Raw genomic sequence first — 21,352 nt, 5'->3', positions numbered from 1 at the left:
ATGCGGCCTCAGCTGGAAAAGGAAAAGGATTTGATATTTGTGGGTGGGAGAAGGGGTTCACGGTGTAATCCCCATGTGACGATGGCATTACTAACACCGAAGAAGCAGCGTGGTGAACATGAGGATGCAGGCAGTCTGCTCCCTGTGGGCCTTCCCCGCATGGGCGCCCTGCTGTTTGGTACCCGCACTGCCCTCTCCCTATGGACCTTCCCTCCCCTGGGTGCTAATTCGGACCTCTCTCACACTCAAGAAGTTGGAGTATGATCTCTCAATCTCCTACCATATTCAGCTGAAGTTGATCTATGGTTACAAATGTTACAGCATGATGAGGTGAGCTACTTTTCTCCCAGAAGCCAAGATAAAAGAGGTGAGATTGTCAGCCAACAAAACTAGGGAAAGTTAAACTTCACATATCTCTCTGATGAAAAACAAGCACAATAAATCTTTTAGAAAGTAAAACAAAACAAGGGCGCTCTGTGTTGTTAAGAGAAACAAATCCAGAAGGATTTTACAAAAACTTTTAAGCGTTCTGGTCAAAGTTATACTAGAATATCACATATTCTCTTGACTTAATGTTGGTGCCAGTTCCAGAGACTGTATCCCCAATGTCACAATCTTGGCATTTCCCTTAAAACCACAGTTCCTGGATGTCTGTCTCCCAGAGTCTCTGTGCTTTCTTTATTAAAAAACGGAAATGTCTATCCTTTATGGTCTTTATGGTCAGGATTTCAACTAGGGAATGCAAACAGGAGTGTACTGTAAACTGGCTTAATACTCCAGACAATAAATTTGGGGCATACAAAGACACTGTTTCTGTTGTCTGCTCATAGTTGTTTCCTTCTATAAAGAATCTTCTTTATAACTGGGGTTCAGCTCTTAGGGATGTGAAACTTTGTGTGTAGTCTATGCCAGTCCTTTAGTCCCGGCTGCAGTCACTGGAGCAGACAGGTACCACAGGGACATGAGTCTTCCCACGGTGGAGATACTTCAGCTAGCTGGCATGAGTCACTGTTTGGGCCTCTTTACTAACTACACGGGACAAGCAGATGGCCAGCTTAAAGCTGGGTGAGACAAAATACTCTCTGACATGTTACTGTTGCAGATGATCTTCAAATTAGTCTGTTTTCACTGCCTTATCCTGCAATCCTCAAAATATAAGCAAAGCCCTCTGCCTGTTGTGTCCTGCTGATGCGGGGGAGGTGAACCTGAAGACATGAGACCTGTCATGGACAACAAAATTGCAGTAAAAGGAGTGAAAGCCACTGGTGATATAAGATGGTACGCTTTTATAACATTAATTTGGTTGGAACTAGAGGAAGATGAGTTTGAAATAGAAGTGTGGTGCTGGTTTGGTTTTTTTGTTTTGTTTTTTTTTTCTTTTTCCCCAGAGACGGTAACGAACAACTGCTGGAACAAAATTTCCCTACACTGGGAAGGGGTTTCTGACTTGAAATCTTTAAAACCAGGCCAGATGTCTTTCTAAATGAAATACTGTAGCTCGGCTAGGAATGACAGACTCGAGTCAGGAACCACTTGTTGAAATTCAATGACCTCTGTAATACACGACCTCAGAGTTGAAGATCAAAATAGTCTCCTAAAAATCCTACTTTTATTTATTTGTATTAAAGTAGTGCTTAGATCCAAATAACATCCGCTTGCAGAAAAAGAACCCCACACTTGTAAAAATTTTTTTTTTGTTAAATCAAAACTAACATTGCTATTTTCTGCTAAACATTGTATATACGCTTAGTAAAAATAGACAGTCCTTGCCAAAAGAGCGTATTATATGCATTTTCAACTACAAACATCTAGCTTTGTGCACAGAAAGAACCTCATGGATTGTGGTAACAGATGGATGCACACACAACTGACCTAATTGGTGCAACAGGATTTCTGAGCATGTCAAGTACCTGGGGCACAGTACAAGCTCCCTGCATGTCCTGAGGTGGCTATAGATGGCCATTGACGACAGAACTTATTTGTCCAGGCAGGAACATCTTAAGGTCTGATTCTGCGAGCTTCTGGTTATCCTCCCAGAGGGAGCGGTGGGAGTTCACCGCTTTTCAGGTCTGAAATCAGGAGGAAGGAAGGAATTTCATATTCCTACAAGACGGTACACTGCTGCCTTACCAACTTTCCTGCAATTGTCCCGTACTGCAACAGCAATGTTTCAGTCATAAATCACGTGGCTCTAGTGCCACAGGAAAGTATGCAAAATGGGCTGCATGTACTATTTTAGCTATGCTCTCCACTCTAGCCCAGACATAGATTGCTTTAGGTCAGAGGGACAAAGAGAAGGAGCCGGAGGACACATGTATATTGATAACAACGTGCACAGTTCTCCCAGGTCCTCTGTACATAGACTTCGGTCTGGGCCACCAAAGGAATCTAGAGACCACTGTTACTCTGATTTGTGTGATCTCTGCTTTCTTCTGCAGCCCTCTTTAGCAAAATTACTGCCTCAGCTCCCTGCCTTTGAGAAGGAGGCTAAGCTAAGAAGGCTGGCAAGGTGGAGAGAGAAGAGGGTGCCTCAGGCGAGCAGTGGAGATGCCAATTCTACCACAATGCCTTGAATGCCAGATTATGTCTTCCCACAGATGCAGGAGATGTCCTAAGGGTGCTGTTGCCTGAAGAATTACAGTGGTTCTTGTACAACCATGAGTTGTAAAAAGGGTGAATGGAGCGGGTGTGTATGGTAGACCTGTGCCTCGGGTGAAACAGCAGACAAAATACACAGTGTTTCTTCTTGTGAATGCAGGACCCACCCTTGCCCCTTGAGCCTTCATTATTAGAAAGAAAAGTCTCCAAAGGAGTTTTACACCTACCAAATGCCTTGAAATCCAAACACAATGCGTTTTCTATGAGACAGGTGCTGATCACAATCTTACATTTGTCTTTCGGTTTGAAATTGTAACCTCCTTTCTGGTCAGGGCCAGGAAGCTCTCACCTGCAGAACAGAGCTCTGTAGGATTAGGGTCCCTGAAAGGAGCCAACAGACCCAGAGGGCCGAGGTGGAAGAGGAGAAGAGCAGCTCCCCAGCTTCCCTTTGGCAGAGGCATGCTTTCTGAAGGAGAAAGTAACTCAAGAAAGACTGGCTTGAAGAACCAGAGCAGAAATGTCCTGAAACCTGCTGCCTCTTCTTTTCCCAGTCTAGTAGATGAAGGATGTTTGGAATTACTCCTGTAAATTATCCCCCCTGCACGCCCCTCCCTGTAGTGCTTGCAGGTCCATCTCTTCTATGTTTCTAGGGATCCTGAATTAAGGACAGGGAGCTCAGACGTCAACTCTGCTGGAGCTAATTGCAATACTTCAGGCTGCAACGATTCCCAGAAAGGACCCTGTTCCCGTGTCCCTGCCAACTGTGCCTCTCCAGAGGCACTATCTAGAGGCACCAGCAGCAGACAGAGCCTCTGACGCAATAAATGTTGGGAGCACTCCTGAGACACAGGGCGAGCACTTGATGTTGCTGCTCCCCTGATTGTTTTGGATAGCTCATTGTCACCTAATTGTACTGTAGGAAGGTCTGTCCATTCCCTCCTGTCTGCTTATTTGTGCCCTCAGGCTATGTAAAGACTGCATGTGCCTGAAACAACAGCCAAGCACAAAGTCTCCAGTGCCACTCTTTTGGTATGCACTAGCTCAGATTGCTTGTTGCAAGAAAAACCTCTGTCTGTTGATAAATGGCAGCGTATTTTACAAAGGGAGAGAGACTGCTCGCTCCTTCAGCAGGACTCTACCTCCTTGGCCGACTTGAAACTGCTTGATGCAGTTGGGAGGCCTTTGCCAAATGAGAAGGAAAAGAAGGAAGATGTACGCTTCTGACGGGAGCTGGAGGAAGAAAAGGAAAAACCAAAACAACCTTTAAAGCAGAATTATCAATCAGAAAATTATTTGCTAGGAAATAGTAAAGTACAGTACATACCTCTATTATAAATGGCCTGACCAAGCTATTAAAATACTTTCAAGGAGAAGTTAAGAAGGATTTTACTGAGAACCCTTTTACTTTGTGTATGCTTTAATAGATCAACTATTAATTGCTATGATCATAAACTTTCAGTATCAGGAGCTTGTTTGCACATGCAGCGGCATAGTAGTGGCTCTGTGCAAAACACTGGTAACAACTGCTTCCATGGAGAAATGAAACCATACGTTCCCGTGGTTTTCTGTAAGATGAAAACCTGTGTTCTAGCCTTGGGTCGCTTCCCGGAGGAGGGCACTTCTTGTGGAAGTGCGGCTGCCAGCCTGCGGCCCTGGCCGGGGTCTGAGCTGGGTGTTCAACTCCGGCCTTGCAGTAAACACAGTACCCATTCACTTCCTAGCCTAAATTAAACCGTCCCGTCTTAGCCCAAAATGACATTCTCTTGGTCAGCCTCCACTGTCACCCTTACTGAGTATGATGGTGGCCACAGGCTGCTCTGAAGATCCGAGGTATTTGGGACAGAAAAACACATGGCAAGAAACAGTGGTGCACTGAAGAGCACGAAACCTAACTGGATTGATTGGGAGAAAAACTGAGGCACGAGGGAATGCACTGAGTTGCTTGTGGCCTGAGGATGGCTCAGATCACTCCTACGGTGGGATCGCTCCTATGATTGGAGGTCTGTGATGGACTTTTTAGGAAAGATGGGCAGGGAAGAAAAGCAGGGGGTGTACCTTCTATATGAAGGAGCAGCATGAATGTATGGGAACAGGAGAAAGGCTGCTTGGGAGCTTGTGGGTGGAGATCAGAGGACAAGCCAGTAAGGATAACACTGTAATGGTTTTGTCAGAGATCACCTGATTAGGGTGGCAAAGTCAATCAAGTCTTTGAACAATTAGGAGTCTCCAGATCACGGTTCATGGTGTTATTGGGAGAATTTAACCTCCCTGACTTCAGCTGAAAGGACAAGACAGTGAGATGCAACAGGTTTGGAAGGTCTCTGGAGTGTGTTGAGGAAAACTTCTTAACACAGATGGTGTATGGCCAAAGGGTGGGTTACGGTCCCCTAGACCCTGCTACTCACAAACAAGGAAGAATTGGACTGGGATGTGACAATCAACAGCAGCCTTGGCTGTAGGAGCTTTCAATCCTGATGGAGTGAAGAAGACAAGCAGTGGAGCACAAACCTGAGGTTTCAGGAGAGCAGACTTTATCATCCAATTTAGAACATTACAGTCCGAATGGGTAGACAACTAGATGGGTGAAAAACTGTTTGGATGGACCAAGCTCAATGGATAGTGGTTAAATGGGTCGAACCCCTGGTTGTCAGCGGCACTAAAGGGACCTATCCTGGGACCGGTCCTCTTTGACATTTGCATCAATGACCTGGTGGAGGTCTTATCACCTTTGCAGATGACACCGAATTGGAAAGACCAGTTGACATGCTCAAGGGCAGGGCTGCCATCTGGAGGGACCTAGAATGGGCCAACAGGAACATTATGAAATTCAACAAGAACAAATGCGAAGTCCTAACATATAGCTGTCTCAGCTCTGTCCTCAGAGGTTTTTGAAACCTGACTGGACAAAACCCTAAACAAACGTGTCTGAATTCAGGGATAAACCTGCTTTGAGCAGGAGGCTGGACTAGAGATGTCTTCGCGTCCTTTCCAACATGAGTGGTTCTGTGATTGTATGGTATGATCAGATAATCCTGTGTTGTTAAACTTGATTATTTTAAGAAGTTACTACCCCTGTGCTGACTACTGCCATCCATCAGCCAGAACCCCTACAGCTGGAATGCAGCTGGCGCATGTTCATGTTCCTAGACCATTGCAAAACTAATCCCTTTTACCTCATATTGCAACAGACTACAAATGCATACGCAGCTAATTACTGTGTGTCAGTTGAAAGGGCAGTCACTTCTGGCTGAGGGCATGCTCATGGCTTAAAGCTTGCTCGGTTCGTTGCTGACCGCCATCTGCTCTCAGCCACAGCTCACCTACAAGACCACCCTCACTGATGCTGCGTTAGTGCAAGCCAAATTATTATAATTTTATTATCTGTATTGCCATGCCATCCACAAACTCTGTTTAGGGACCAGCATCCCAGAAAAAACGCGGAGCAAAAAGAGGGCCCTTGTTCCAAAGCACTCACTGCCCAAAGGCAAGAGGTAGAAGAGCCCAGGGAACCAGCCAGGCTGTGGCCTGCAGTCTCAGCCCGCGACCTCCGTGCTCCAGCTCCTTAAATGCCATCATGTATTTCTTAGATAGTAGAAACATACTGCATCTGGCTAGTGTTTGATGTTTGCCTGTGAGCATATACACACCTACACCCAAGTCCTTTCCTGTGAAATGGAAGTATTTTGTAAATTTAACGGGCTACTGTTCTGGTTGGTTTGGGAAACAGACATATAAATACAAATCCAAGCATGCTTAGTTTAAGAATGTGTATTTATAAATAAACATGGCTAAACTTGCTGGTCATATTTATTTGTTTCTGTTTGCAACATTAGATCCGGTCTGAGGCGATGGCCAGCTATACAGGTGCACATAGATCTGTGTTGCACAAATAAATCAAACTAAAGCAGCCCAGTTCTTGCAGACTGGCATTAGGATAAGTATATCTTAAGAAAGTTCTTATTCAGACTTGGCTTCAGGCAATAAAACGTCATAGATGTATAACTCTAGTGAGTGAAATTTCTAGGGAGCAAATTAGGCTAAAAACATCTTCTAGAGACAGCTAGAAAGGAATCAGACACCACCTGAAAATAAGGCAAGTTATGCAGTAAATGTTTCATTTATTGGATTTTTTCCATTACTATTAGGGTTAAAAGACATGTTGTCAATAAAAATGGTATATTTATGGAGGGGTCTGTATTTCAGAAGCCTATTTCTTGTCATTCACTCCTATAGTGCTTGATATCACCTCACGATAAAGTGTGAATAATCCCTGCATGAATGCATATTTCTACCCATTAACCATTTTATTATTAGACAGAATTATCTCTAACAAAAGCAAGAGGTACAGCTGTGGCATAGGCGCTAAAAGGGAGGTATGTCCCTACAGGGCCATAGCCATGACTTGGGAAGCAGAGCGTAGATTGAGAGACATGAGGCTGTGTTACAAGGGTGAAAACAAACAATACGCGAGGCTTTTTGGTACCTAATTTTCCAATGTTTCTCCATCAAGTGCGTCTAGAAAACCCACACCTATTGCTCAAACAACACACCGTGACCTGGTCGGTATGTGTGAAATCTAAAGCCACAAAGAAATCTAGCAGTAGCACCACGATCTGGTGGTTTGTCGATATTTTCACATTTGATAGCTTTTTTGAATTTTCGCGTGTGCTTGTTTGGGTCAATGCAAATGACTGCAGCAAGGAGCCATGGTTTCTGTGTTTTCACGCTGTCATCTTGTCTGCCCTAGAAAAAAATTCCCCTCTTTGCTAACTCTGAAGAGCCAGTACTGGTAAGGCACTGGGCAGATGTGTTTGCTTCGTGTTATTGGAACCTTTTCAATAGTGAAATCTTTTTTGACATTCAGAGCAGATTTAATGATCCAAGATTATTTGTAAACATACGGACTCCTTTGAGCTGTAGACTCAAATCCCAGCCTGGTCAACCAAAGTCCTTTTATCTTTCCAAAATAAATAACTTGAATTTTACACATTGCAACCTATGTTGGGACCTTTTGGAGAAGACCATGAAAACGGATGACTCACCCCAGACATGTAAACATTAGCCAGGAGATCCAGCTGGCAGCTAGCAGACCATATTTCTCCAATATAGACTTGGGCCTCTGGTGAGACATTAAAGATTCCAAAGCATTTTTCATAAAACAATAAATTTCCTTGGCTGCCCTTGGTCAAGCTCTTCCCTCTCCAGTTCACTGCAATGTGAGCTGGGAAGAGAACCTCACATTCTTTTTCGCCGTTGCTGTTCATGAGATTCTGCAGGATTCTTGGGACCAAAATGTTGTGCCCAAGTGTAAAACGGTGACGCCACTGTCGGTAACCAAAAGCCATTGCTCAGCATTTTGTATATTGTACCAAGCTATGAGAGTTACAAAAGCTTCCACTTCTTCAACTGTGCTAGAGGTCAGCTTTGACAAGAAAGCCGACATCGCTTGAAGACTGAACTTGGAGCACCTGGCTTTGTCTCGCCGGCTGTTACTTAAAATCAGGTATCCAAACAATAAATCATGTTTCATGTACTGGATTAGCTTGACTTTTTTTTTTTTTTTTTAGTATTGTGTTTCTTTCATTGTTAAACACTATACTTTTTTTTAATCTAAGGTACCACCTGAGAACTTACTACTCAACAGGTGCTGTTGACCCCTGGAGAGCTCTCACTTCCCCCATCAACAAGAACCGTTACATAAAGGAAAATGAAACAAATAAGATGCATAAGCTCCCCTAACACCATAATTAAATCGTGTCAGTTTAGTAATCATCAACAATACCTGGGCTTCAAAACCAAGCTAGCTGTAAGCAGTAGTTTGAAAACGAAACCGTAAAAGTTTGCAATAGGAAAAAACTGATGTTGACATGAAATCTAGAAAGCATTTTCCCAGCCCTTTGTGGAGCTCCTCGGAGTCCACTGTGGTGGCAAAGCTCCAGCTGTGCAAACATGCATGGGCAACGCCTTCCACAGCTGGGGCACAGCCCCCCGGCCTTCCAGCCAGAAGCCACCAGAGCCAACCTAGGGCCACCACATGGCGTTGGGGCGAAGACGGCTGAGCCTCCTTCTATCGACATTTACTCCTGTGAGTAACATTACTTGGGTGAGTAGGCCGGGTGCATCATCATCCTCATGAACAGTGTGTCAGAATGATACTGGCACGTGTGAGGCTCTACAAAATCAGGCCCTTCTTCTGCAACCAGTTTTGGGCAAGGACTGGGCCTGTCTTCAACACCAACTTGTGATGATGCTTAATAAGGAGTTAGCAACAACATTGGGACTGAAGCAAAACTCTACTTGTTTAAAAAAAAAAAAAACAAAACACAAAAACCCAACAAACCCACAGCAGATTGTAAAAAGATCTTTGAAAAACAAAACAAAACTGTGCAACTGTTTTCGTTCGTTTGGATCAAATTATAACACATGGCCCTGCAAAGTAAATAGGAGTCTGTCACATTTGTATTTCTAATCTCATATTGTTCTGGGATATAAAGGCATTTTAAAAATCAAAAGGCGAACAAAAATGGAGAATATTTGCTAAGGTGTCACTCTGCAAGGCACTAGTTAGCAAAGACAGTAAGTACATAATCAGGGGCAAATGGGGAGCGTGCGTGCCCACAGACAGTTATTTACTAAAATCTGTGAAAGTAAAAAGCAAGTTAGTCAAAAGACCAGTGGAAAAAGAAACTGTTCAATGCATCTGTACATTGAGTTAACAGTGAAGTATTTCATTCTTCATGTTTTTACTTGGTGTCTTGAAATAATCCCTTTTCTGTCTCCATATTCCCACTTAGACATTGTTCACAGACTTATTTATTTATGAAGTCTGAAGGTTAGTCCCTACCTGCTGAGACTAATTAGCCCTGTTCTTTGTGTCCTATGCAATCCTGTCTGATTAAATGTACACATTTGTTTTACTTCTTTTCATGCTCCCTTTCACTCTACTTCTGCTTTACTGATTAATATTAAAGTTGTAAGTTGCAGTGATTTTTTTATTTCTATTTTGTCTGCATCTTTCCCTTTAGTATGCAAATTTCTATGTGAACTTTTTAATGCCTGAGAATTCGCGTTAGCCTTGTCGATCTCTGTATTATTATTTTTATTATTCTTTTTATAGAAGACAGTTTAGCCGAAACCCCCAAACTCTCTAAATATTGCATGACAAATTGGCTTTGTTTTGGAAACCCTATGTGCTGAATGGCCCTTAGCGTGAGCAGCAGGTTAGATTTCTGGGGGAATGTTTGGATTATTTAGTACAGCCCGTCCCTTGCTTTCTAACACCATTTCCATTAGGCAATCTACTAATTCCCATTGAAATTACTGTCCCCCCCCCCTCCTCACCCCCCCTTCCCCGCTCCCCTCCTTTTGTTCCTCGCCCATGTTAAAGTTTCCAATTGACTCGTCCATTGTTACAATTTGTCACCGCTGGAAGATCAATTTGTTTTCCCCTTCCCCTCACCACATTATTATATTCGGGGACCAGATGCCGTTTCTCGCATCTGCATTATTCTGCTCCCCATTTTGTTGCCGTGCCGCCAGAGCCGTGGCTAGTGACTTTACAAGAAGGCTGCTGGTTCAGGAGCCCCGGGCAGCAGCATCCCCCCCCCCCCCCTCCACGCCCCCGACCCCCATTCCGGGGGAGGTGGGGGGAGGCTCCGGTGCCCCCGCACCCCCCCTGCCGCCCCCGCCGGCCCCCCGGCCCCCCCCGCGGCGGGCACCGACCCGCTTTCGCTTTGATTTCCCCCAGCGCGATGTTTACGCCGCCACCACCACAACTTTTCCACTTCTGAAGTCTGGGAGTCCTTGATTCTCCGTCCTGCCATGCTAATTAACTTCTTAGCAGTCACATTCCTTTTCCTCCTTTTTTTTTTTTTTTTTTTTTTACATCAAGGACCAAAAAAAAAAAAAATTATGCCTTACTATAAGATAATTTGGAAATATCTGATCTTCAGCGAGTGATCTCGCACATTTTCATCCTGCGTGTTATAACCAGAATAAATGGAAGGAGCAAGTGCTGCTTAAAAAAAAAAAAAAAAAAAAAAAGGCTTTTACTATATTATAGTGTTTATTATGATTGGAGTTTCTTACCTCCAACGAGAGGCCAGAAAAAATGTTAACGGTTTAAATTAGAAAAAAAAAAAAACAACCACCCCACCCCACCACCCTGTAGTCACATGTAGCCAAATAATGAGGGCACACATCCTTCAGGAGAATCCGGGCTGCGCGGAGATGATATGTTTATTAATGCTCAGGATGGAAAAGTTAGCGCTTTGCAGAGCGCGGAGGCAGGGGCACTGCTTTGGGTGCTTTTCCCCTCACTCCCCCCGTCCTGGCAGCTCTGCGCTACAGTGCAAAATTTATTTTTTTAATTTTAATTTTTTTTTTTTTTTTTTACCACCCCCCCCCCCCACCCGCCCCCTTCGCTCCCCGTTTTGTATCCCGCCCCCCCCCCCCCCTCCCCCGGCGGCGCCCCCCCGCAGCCCGCTCCCCTCCCCTCGCCCTCCCGCTCCCATGCCAAAAAGGATCATTGTTAGTTTCCTACTTCCCCCACCCTCCTCCTCCTCCTCCTCCCCCTCCCGCGCCCCAGACCTGTTTATTTATGCAGACGTCACCGGGGAGCCCCCGCCCCCTCCTGCATCTCATTAAGTGCCTGGTGTGTTTCTCGCTCCCTGTCAATAATCCCGGATCCCAGACTTCTCCGTTCCTCCGGATTTCGATCCCCCTTTTTCTATCTGTCAATCAGCGCCGCCTTTGAACTGAAAAGCTCTCAGTCCAACTTCAACTCACTCAAACCCGAGCGGCACGGGCTCCCAATATCCGCGGCGGCTGCCCCCCCGTTACAGCTGACTTCTTGGGTTGGTTTGTTGCATTATTATTTTTTTTTTTTCTTCCCCCCCCCTCCCCTCCCTACGCCCCCCCCCCTCTTCCCCCCTCCCCCCCGGTCTATATATTTTTTTTTTATATTATTATTATTAATAATTTTTTCGCGGGTGCGTGCGCGGGTGCGTGTGCGCGCAGTGCACGCCGAGCAGCTCCCTGGAAGAAAGAAAGAGAAAATCCCGAAGAAGGAAAGGAAGAAGCCTAAAGTCACTGGTGCAAAGGAGCAAAGAAGAGACATTTCCCTCCCCTCCTCCTCCCTCTTTTCCCCTCCCCAGGAGGAAAGAGAAGGGGCAAGAAAAAAAAAAAAAAGAAACTTTCACCTTGGACTCTTCTTTTTGTGGTGCAAACTTTCCCCCCCCTCCCCTCTTATTTTTTTCCCCTTTTTCCCCCCCGTTCCCCTCCTTTTTTTTTTTTTTTTTTTTTTTTTTGGTGTGTTCCCCCCTTCCCCTTTTTGCAAAATTGCTGCTGGTGGGGTGAGCCAGGAGGAAAATGCCGCAGCTGAACGGCGGTGGAGGGGACGACCTGGGCGCCAACGATGAACTGATCTCTTTCAAAGACGAAGGGGAGCAGGAGGAGAAGATCTCCGAGAACTCCTCGGCCGAGAGGGATTTAGCTGATGTCAAGTCGTCTCTCGTCAATGAATCAGAAACGAATCAAAACAGCTCCTCAGACTCGGAGGTACGGGGGAAGCCCCCCGCGGGGCCGGTGGACGGGCGGGGGCCGGGGAGGCGGCCGGGGCCGGGGGCGCCGGGGCCGGGTCCCGCCGGCGCCCAACTTTCCTCCGCGGCACCAACTTGTAACGATGCCTTCTCTTCTGTTTTGTTCTGTTTTGTTTCTCCCCGCACCTTTCCCCCTTCTTCTTCGCCCTTTTTATTCCTCCCCTTCTCCCTTCTAACCTTCCCCCCACCCCCCCCCCCCCCCAAAAAAAACCCCACCACCCCACCGCCCCCCCCAACCCCCCCCCCCCGACCGCCCTACGCCGACCCCCGGCTGGCTCCCAGGCGGAACGGCGGCCCCCGCCTCGGTCCGAAACTTTCAGAGATAAATCCCGGGAAAGTTTAGAGGAAGGTGAGTACGGCGGGCCTGGCCGCCCGCCCGCCCCGCACCGCCCGCCGCCCCTCCGCCGGGCGCCCGGCTCCTCTTTTTGGGACACTTGCTAAAAAAAGTTTTCCTCCCCCACCCCAACCCCCCTTTCCCTTTTCTTCCCCCCCCCCCCCCCCCGTTGCCCCCTTCCTTCCCCGCTCGTGTCTCCCCCGCCATGTTAGCTGCGAAGAGGCAAGATGGAGGGTTGTTTAAGGGCCCACCATACCCGGGTTATCCCTTTATAATGATCCCCGACCTCAGCAGCCCGTATCTGCCCAATGGATCGCTCTCTCCGACGGCGAGAACGGTAAGTGCCGGTTTTTTTCCCCCTCTCCTTCCCTTCCCCCCCCGCCCCGGCTCCCGCCGCCGCCGCGCTCCCCGCTGCCCCCGCTCCCCGCCGCCCCGGCCCGGCCGCCCCCTCTCTCCCCCCCCGCCGCGACGAAAACTTTCCAAACTCTGCGGCGGGAGGGGGTTTGTTTACACTTCGCCATGTTGCTTGCTTTCTTTCTTTTTTTTTTCTCTCTCCCCCCATTACTTTCTATTTTTTTTTTTTTTTTTTTTTTTTTTTTTACTTTCAGTTTTGCGGGCAGTTTTCTTGGAGCCCTCGTAACCTCCCCTGCGGGGGGGCTGGGGAGAGGAGGGGAAAAGAAAAAAAACCAAACCAAAACCCAACAAACCAAACAAGCCCCAAACAACACTCAGTCTATTATCAAAACTGGAAGTTTTAAAAAAAATAATTAAAAATCAATTAGTTGCTTTTATTTATCTTTTTTCTTCTCCCCTTCCTGGGGGGGGTTATTTTCTCCCGGCCGCTCCCTCTAAACTCCTGCTTTTCCATGGTGATCCGTCGCCTCCTCCGCGGCGGCTGGGCCGGCTCCCCCCTCCCCTTTCCTCCCCCTTAACCCTCTCCTGCCCTCGCCCGCCCCCCCCGGCCCGCGGGAGCATCGTTGCGCCCCTCCCGGCCCTGGGTGCCGCGAGTTGTGTCCGGTCTCAGCGCAGGGGCCCCGGCAGCGCGGGCCGGGCCCGGCGGCGGTGCGGGGGCCGGAGCGGGGCACCCCCGGCCCCCTCCTCACCTGGGCTCCTCTCTTGGTGTGTGCCTGGCGGTGTTTTGGGGATGGGGGGGTGAATGGGGGGATGTGTGTGTGTGCGTGTGGAGGAAAGACCTGAGGGTTGAGAGCAAAGCTGAGTCCGGCAAGCGAAATCGCCTCGCTTAGCTCTAATAACAACAGCAAACAAACAAAAAATAATCAAACAAGTCGAGAAAAAATTCCTCCTGGAAGTGTGCTGGCAGAAAAACAATTTGCTGAAAGCGTCCGGTTTTTTGTTGTTGGGTTTTTTGTGGTGTGTTGTTTTTTTTGGTTTTTTTTGTTTTTTTTTTTTCGCCCGCCCCCCCCCCCCCCCCCCCCCCCGGTTGGGTGGCGAGGGGTGCGCTGCTCTGCACGCCCCTGCCTGGAGGGAGGGCAAGTTTTAGCCCAGCTCGCAGCAAACTTTGGGGTCTGCTGCTGGGTTCGTAGTCCCGGCTGCTTTTTTTTTTTCCGCTCGTAGCGTCACCCACGGTGTGCTCTGCTCTGACATCAGATTTCCCAAGTGTTTTCTTTCCTTTTTAAAGAGTTTTAACAATTTTTTTTTTTTTTTTTTTTTTTTTTTGCTAAAATGGCTAAATCCGCTGGGGTTACAAAATAACTACGTGTTCCTACCGGTGGGTTTAGCATTGCTGTTTTGTTTCTTCTGGGTGTTTCTAAATCTGAAGCGCTCCCCACCGTCACCATGTGTGTTTTGTACACCTTGCTTCCCACCCCCCCCCCCCCCCTTACCTTGTGGTAACAGGCGATAGCGATTTGCAATAATAGATCTAGTGTTTGGTAGATGTTGAAGCCGTACTAATGAGTGGGGGCTTGGACAACTTCAGTGTATCAGATCTACAAGTGTTTTAAAGCATTAAAATATTAAACAGCGGGTCAGGCTTGTTTTCACTTAGTAAAACGTCAGCAGACACAGATTAGTAAATGCAGAGTGGCAGGGAGGTAGCAAGGAAGGTTTTCGGACTTTGGCTGTGTTCGGGGCTGGGGTAGGGTTTTATTTTGGGAGCTCGTAAGGCTCTTCCTGCAAGGAGGTGATTTCTGGGACAGTAGCGTAGGGGTGACTGCGGTTTGCAATGGTAATGACGGGGAGGGGAATTCAGGGGCTGAAGGCATTATATTTTTTTTTTTTTTTTCCCTTTTGAATACGGTCACCCACATGTATATGGATGATGGTGATAAATTCCAAATTCTATAAGCGCGAGGATCCAGATGGCAAAACAATCTTTGTTACAAATCACTTTGTTACAAATTGTGAAGCTTTGTATTCCCTTTTTCTTTTTTCTCCCCCCCCCCCCTTTTTACCATAAATGCATTCCACTGTTCCAAAGTGCAGGCTCATAGGAAGCACACCTCCGCTGCTTTTTTCTTTAAGCAGTTTTTCTTACAGCAGCTGCAGTTCTTTATTTTTTTGCCTCATTACCTTTATTACAGATCCTTTTTCCCTTAGCGTGTGCAGATAGGATCCTTCAGCAGTTAGCTTTCCTGGAAGTATTCTTCCTGCCCCCCCCCCCCGCCCCCCACTTCCCCAGTTAAAAAAGGCCTCCATAGGAATGTTGGGTTTGTGTGAATTAAAGGTACTGTACAAAAGATTACAGGTTGGTTTATTGTTGGTATAGCAGGTGGCCTGCTTGTCTTATCAGATGGATTCTGAAAGGATATTTCCACACTCAATAGGCAATTTTCTTATTTCCACATCCAGGCTCCAGCATCCTTCTCCTATCTCCTTAACCTTATTCTTTCACATGCCGTGTGCTTGTTTGTTTGCCTGCCACTTAATTATAGCCAGGAAAAAATTAAAGTTGTTTATTTAGGCCTGAGAGCAGAATATTATACAGATTCAGCGGGATAGCTGTTGCCTGTCACACGCTGTTTTTAGGTGGATTCTAGTTCTCTGCTGTACCAGCTTTCAGTTCCAGACGAACTAGATCTTTCTCTTTCCTGTTTTTTTTTTTATTTTATTATTTAAATACAGGTTGAAAAGGTATAGATGATTCTGCATAATTACGAATTTTATTTTATTTTTATTTATGTAGCTTTTTCTGAAGCCGTATTTGTTGAGTTTAGAGCATGCACGGTAAAGAGGTGATGCAGATATGTAGCAAAATTGCTTTTCCTTTGCTTTTGCTGTTGTAGAATCTTAAATCCGTGGGTGTGGTTTTTTTGTTTGTTTGGGTTTTTTCTGTTTTTTTTTTTTCCTTTTTGTTTTATTTGGGGGTGTAGCGGGATTATTGTGTTTTGTAAATGTACCTGTAATTGTCTGTTGAAGAGCAAACTCCTGGGCAGCAGTTTCTGCTTTGCTGCTTCAGGAATGTGAAGGATTATGAAGTAACATAAAATCTGCTTGTGATGAATAAAATATTATCTCAAGAATAATGCTTAAAATACTGCAAACTCTTCATAAAGCTTTGGATAGGAGTGATTTTATTTTTAAAAGTCAAAAGATTTTTTTTTTTCATGTTAATCTTGCTTTTGATAGAATACTGCGGATTGCTTTTAAGAATAGATGTGTATTTTAAGTAGAGGTCTAGTCAAATAGTAATGAAGTGATGGAGCTGAGAGTGCCAGTTCCATACCTCTGCTTGCAGAGGGGCTGGGGTAGCTGCCTCTTGGGGATAATTAAGGAGAATGTTTTCCTTTCAGTGTTGGAAAATGAAGAAATGGTGTATTTAATTTTTCCCCTAAATTTCAAGCTTGGTTCATGCTTGCGGTGGGCAAATGGATGCGGTGTGATTTGAGGAAAGCCTGCTGGCAGATAGTCTTAATTTTACCTAGTGCTGTTGCATCTTCCTTTTCCCAAAATTGTTGCTTGCTGAGTGAGACTGCGGGAATAAGCTTGCGTTTGGCCCTGAAGTTTGGGAGTTGGGAATAGCTGTGGTGGAGAGCAGCCCCCTTGCCTAGATTTTACGTTCAGGAAACAACTTTTTGCTTTAATTGACTTGAAAAAATGGTTGTTTTCCTTTATCTACGGAATCAAACAACATAATCCTTCCTAATACAAAAGCTGTAGACCCTGGGGTGTGAAGGGTTAATGGTGGTCCTTTTTTTTTTTTCCCCTCCCTCCAATTGTTTTGACAACACTTTTCAAAGTGTGACATTCCAAGCCCTTGCAATACAATGTAATATTACTGTAATTACACAGGTCATTACATTTTAAATAGAGAACAATAAAATGCTTATCGCACTGAAAAAGAACAGGTGTTCTTGCCCTTCTTTGGTATTTATGCTAATTGTTTTTCATCTCCTTCAGAAATATTTATGGCTGGTGTGTTAAGGTTTCAGTCTCGATGTGACAATATTCATTCTTTACTAATCTTTATGGTTGAGGTTTAATGTCTGCAGTATGGATTATAGTATTAATGTCCACCAACTAGTTTAATAATGTAGATACAACTTAATATGTCAGCACTTTGGTACTTTATGATACATAGCCATTCAACGGAGAGTGAATTATTCCCTTTCTTTTTTTTTAATTTTTTTTATCTTAAAAAGAATTGAATGGACGTACTTTTAATAAAGTTTCTGGACTTGTGTAAAAACAACCTATTAAATAAGATGATCCTGTGGTGTAAATCAAATGGAACCTCCATAAAGAAACTTTCCTCATGCTTAATTAGGTAGATTGCTGAATCACTCTGCTATAGCATTAGCATAGCTGGTATACAATGGCAAACAGACTGTGTTTGTTAACTTATTTTCGGTAAAGAAGCTGATTTATTTTTAATTCTCCTTCCTTTTTTTTTTTTCTCTCCCCCCCCCCCCACCCCCCCGATAAGATTTCATTCTGGAGCAAATGCTGCATTGCTTAGTCAATCAGCTTCTCTTTAGGGGGCTATGAAAATTAGTTAGAGAAAAGTTTCATGTTTCTGGGACCTTGCAAAACAATATAATGCAGTACTGTTACTTGAGTGTACAGGATAATTGCAGGACTGCACTTCATTAAAAATAATATTTGCTTTGGAAATCGAACAATTTTAATAGGTGCACCAGTGGCTGATCTGTACTGAAAAAAAATAAAAATACAGTAGATGCCTTTCCAGGTTTTTTGAATGCGTTCATACATGGACCGATGATGTTGAGTGGGGTGGGATTTTTTTTTTTTTTTTCCCCTTCCCCTCCTTCCTCTTCGTTTTTTGTTCAAGCAAATATGTGCTGATTTGTCAGCTGAAGATGGAGGGGGGTGGTAGGGGGGAAGGAGTATGTTGCAGCTTTCATTGGAGCTTGTAAAGCAGAATGTAGGTAAAAATGTTTTAAATTTGTCAGACTTTTCATGACTGGGCCCCAAAATCAGATAAAAAATGTGGTGTAGAGAGAAAGGACAGCTGCAGATTTTTTGTGTGGACGTGTGTTTCTGTACCATGACTAAAAACTCTGAGGACCTTTTCCCAGCTGTCTGGGAGTTATGTGGAAGTTGGATTATTGGCAGTTAAGCATGAGACAACCTGGATTTAGCAAATGCTCTCCTACACAGGAAGCAGATGACATTATCCTGGGGGAAGGGAGGAGATCCTTCTCCAGGCCCAGCCCGGGGGGAGACGCCTGCTCCCCCCAGCCTCAGAGCAGCCAAAAATGAGGGCTGGCCATAGGCACATAGAAATACAAAAGTGGTTGGGTTGTCAATTTCGTGGCGGTTTTTTTCCCCTTTACTTATTTTTTTTTTTTTTTTTTGGTGAAATCAGATGTTCTGCTCCCACACTGGGGCTCTTGTGAGAAGTTTTGTTTTTGAGGGGGGGGTGTGTGTGTTTGTGAAGTTTGGGGGGTGGAATTTAAAGCTCAGTTCCCCGGGTGTCTCCTCAGGGCCGCGGCCTGGCAAATATGTAGGTAAGCCTTAAAACTTTTGACTTCTAATTGGGCACATTTGTGAAGGAAATGGTTAATTTTACAACCAAAGGCAAACTTGCACCTCGACAGGTCTGCTGAAAGAAATGTGCCACAGTCGTTTGCTGGCAAGCACCGCAGGGTCATAAATCCACGGGGTTTATTTACAGCCTATAACACTTATGAATGTTAAGATATTTGACGCCACGCTGGCCTTATAATATCCAAGGTCCACAGACACTGGCAGTGGGTCAAATTTCTTTCACTAATTATAAGCAATGAGAGATGGAGTGTGGTACTGGGGGTGGGTCGGGGGGGAGATATGGAAATCCTCTCCCTCCCCACCCAAAAGCGAAGAATATCTCTGCTCCTCCTCCCAACTGCTGGTTTATGTTTGTGCTGCCTTTTTTTTTTTTTTGCCCCCTTTTTTTTTTTTTTTTTTTTTTTTAACGTAGGCTCTGAAGTTTATAATTAACGCTTGCTGGGCTGCGGGTGACGCAGCCAGGCTGAAGGAGGGAAGAAGTTTAGCACAGCTCGTGTCCTTTGCAGAGGTCTCGGCTACAGTATTGTGCCGTATTTCCTAGATGCCGACACAAGCAAAGCATTTAAAGACAGATGACACCTGGGAGCGTTCTTTCATTTTCTCACGTACCGCTGAGCCAGGGGAAGGGGAAAAAATAAAAATAAATAATCAGGTTTTACGCAAAAGGTGGATGCTTGGAAGTGCGTCTGTTAGATTGTAAGGCCTCTTAAAAAGCAGCAAAACCCCCACGTTGAGGGAAAACATCCTGAATGAATGAGGGTGGTGAGGTTAGAGGTGGTTTTAGAGGTTTTTTTTTAGAGGTTAGGGGAGAAGCCTTGTGTCCTGCTGGAAGGGACAATCCAGGATGGATGCACGGGTCAGCGTGGAGGGGCGAGGGGAGGTGCTGGGGGGGGGGGAACGACACGGCGGGAGCGGGGGCTGCTGGAGAGTAATTGGAGGACAAAGGAGGGATGCTGGAGCAGGAGGAGAAATCGCAGAAACTTGGAGGTGTGCGTGTGTGGGGGGGAAACGCCAGTATTTGAACGGATGGTTGGAGAGGAAGCTTGGGATCTGGGGATTGACTCTTAAGTGTCAGGAAAGTCTGGGGCCCAGGGAGCAGCGCTGCCTCACTCAGCAAAAGCTCCTTATTCCCAGCCCGCTCCCCATTAAACACGCTTTCCGAGAGTGGGCAGTTGGATTTGAAGTGCTGCTGTCTTGTTTGTGCTGGGGGTGTGTGTGTGTGTGTTTTAACAAGATAATGCGATTACTCAGATATGCCCAGGTATTGCTTTTAGCTTTAATTTCTCCAGGAGTTGATTTTGGGTTCCCCGTAGGTTACTGTTGTGCTTGGAGACTAATTTAAGAAAAAGGCAGGGTTATGTGTGTGGTGGAAAGCTGCTCTCCCTCGCCCATATGTTTTTCTTCTACGAGCCATGTAAAACCTGACTTTAAAAAAAAAAAAAAGGGGGAAAAAAAAAAGTGAGGGGGCTGTCAATTTGGCCCTTCCAGAAATAGCTGTACAGTTTTGTTGAAGGTTTTATGCATTTCCCTAATCAATGGAGCGCTGTGACTTATTAGCCCCCGGGGACAGATCCGAATCCCCCAGCGCCGTGCTGCAAAGCTGGTGTGGTATTGTACCTTTTTAACAGGTTATCAACAAGGATGTTCCTCCGTGTTCCCAGGACGCCTCTCACCCCCCCCTCCCTCTGGCATCTTTTCCCCCCCCTCCTGATTCTTTCCGGCAAAATCTGTTCAGTCTCACGCCTTTGTTTTAGGTCGGCTAAACCCTCGACCCTTATTCTTCGTGGGGTCACGCTCAGGCAAGCGGGCAGTGCTGAATGAGTTAAGTCGCTGGCTGAAGTTTGGCTTCATGCAACTAAATTTGAGGCCTGGTAGGCATTAGCAGGGCACAGCACATTTACAGAGCTTAATTAGTACGCGCTGTAATTGTTCATGGTCTGCCAGAAGGAGTAATGTTCAGGAAAAGTGGAGTCGTTCTTCTGCAGTCTTCAGTTTTAAAACGATAAATCACTTGCATATTTGTGCAGTGATTCAAATGGAGCTGAGACCTCTCCATCTCAACATGTGGTAAATTGTAAAGTCAATGAATTGCAGATGTAGGGTACAGCGGATTCTCTAAGAAAATGTGGAATGAATGGGGAAGGGTGATGCTATAAATACGTACTGAGAAGATAACTGGGTTTCTGCTTGCTGTGCCAATTATGATGTACTAAAGATATTAGCAATTTTGTTTCAATGTATTTATTTTAAATTTCTTTAAGCTAAATATAGGGGTACCGCGTTGCTTCACTTGGTGAGGTTTTTATTAATGCTCCAGAACAATGGGTTTCATATGGAAATGCGTGTGATAGCCATATTAATACAAATTAATTCATCATGGCTCATGTTGTAGCTGTTACTAGAGGAGTTTATAATGATGGGACACTTTAAAGCGTGGCTGCAGCAACTTATAAGAAATGTTGCGGTAGAGGATGCCTTTATGTTCTAGTGGGGGGAAATACCGGGAATATTATATATCTCACCATGGCTTTTTGTATCTGCCCGTAATTCCTTCCAACTTCAGAGACACTTTTTGGGTGCATTAATCCGACAGCCTAGACCCTATTTTAAAAAAGCAAAACACAAACAAAACTACACTATACAGATTGACATTGTAAATGCCGCGTATTGTTTTTTTTTTTTTTGAATGCGGAGAATGTGTGTCACTCTTACTGCTGTGAAATCTTGTCTTCCTTGGGCTTGGTCCAAGATCCATTGAAGTCAGTGGAAAAAAGGCTTCTATTAATAACGAAGGGCTTTGGATCAGGCCCCGTGTGTCTTGAACCAATGGCCAACTTCTTCAAAAGTGGAT

At 45.4% G+C, this 21,352-nt stretch overlaps 1 protein-coding gene across 14 annotated transcripts in view; it reads left to right on the top strand.

Moving 5' to 3' along the window:
- Positions 1-11,252: 11,252 nt before the first annotated feature.
- Positions 11,253-21,352, top strand: part of TCF7L2 (transcription factor 7 like 2) — a 182,376-nt gene continuing 172,276 nt past the window's right edge. For 13 of the 14 annotated variants that reach the window (XM_063338156.1, XM_063338154.1, XM_063338159.1 and 10 more), the window contains exons 1-3: positions 11,253-12,156; positions 12,480-12,546; positions 12,744-12,868. In XM_063338156.1, coding sequence (XP_063194226.1) covers positions 11,968-12,156; positions 12,480-12,546; positions 12,744-12,868 — 381 coding nt within the window. In that variant the 5' untranslated portion in view covers positions 11,253-11,967. The remainder of the gene's footprint in view (positions 12,157-12,479; positions 12,547-12,743; positions 12,869-21,352) is intronic. The other variant, XM_063338153.1, reaches the window with a different exon arrangement.

Source organism: Chroicocephalus ridibundus, chromosome 6 (genome assembly GCF_963924245.1).
Source record: "Chroicocephalus ridibundus chromosome 6, bChrRid1.1, whole genome shotgun sequence".
In the NCBI taxonomy this organism is placed as follows: domain Eukaryota; kingdom Metazoa; phylum Chordata; class Aves; order Charadriiformes; family Laridae; genus Chroicocephalus; species Chroicocephalus ridibundus.
This window is presented reverse-complemented; position numbering and strand designations above follow the sequence as displayed.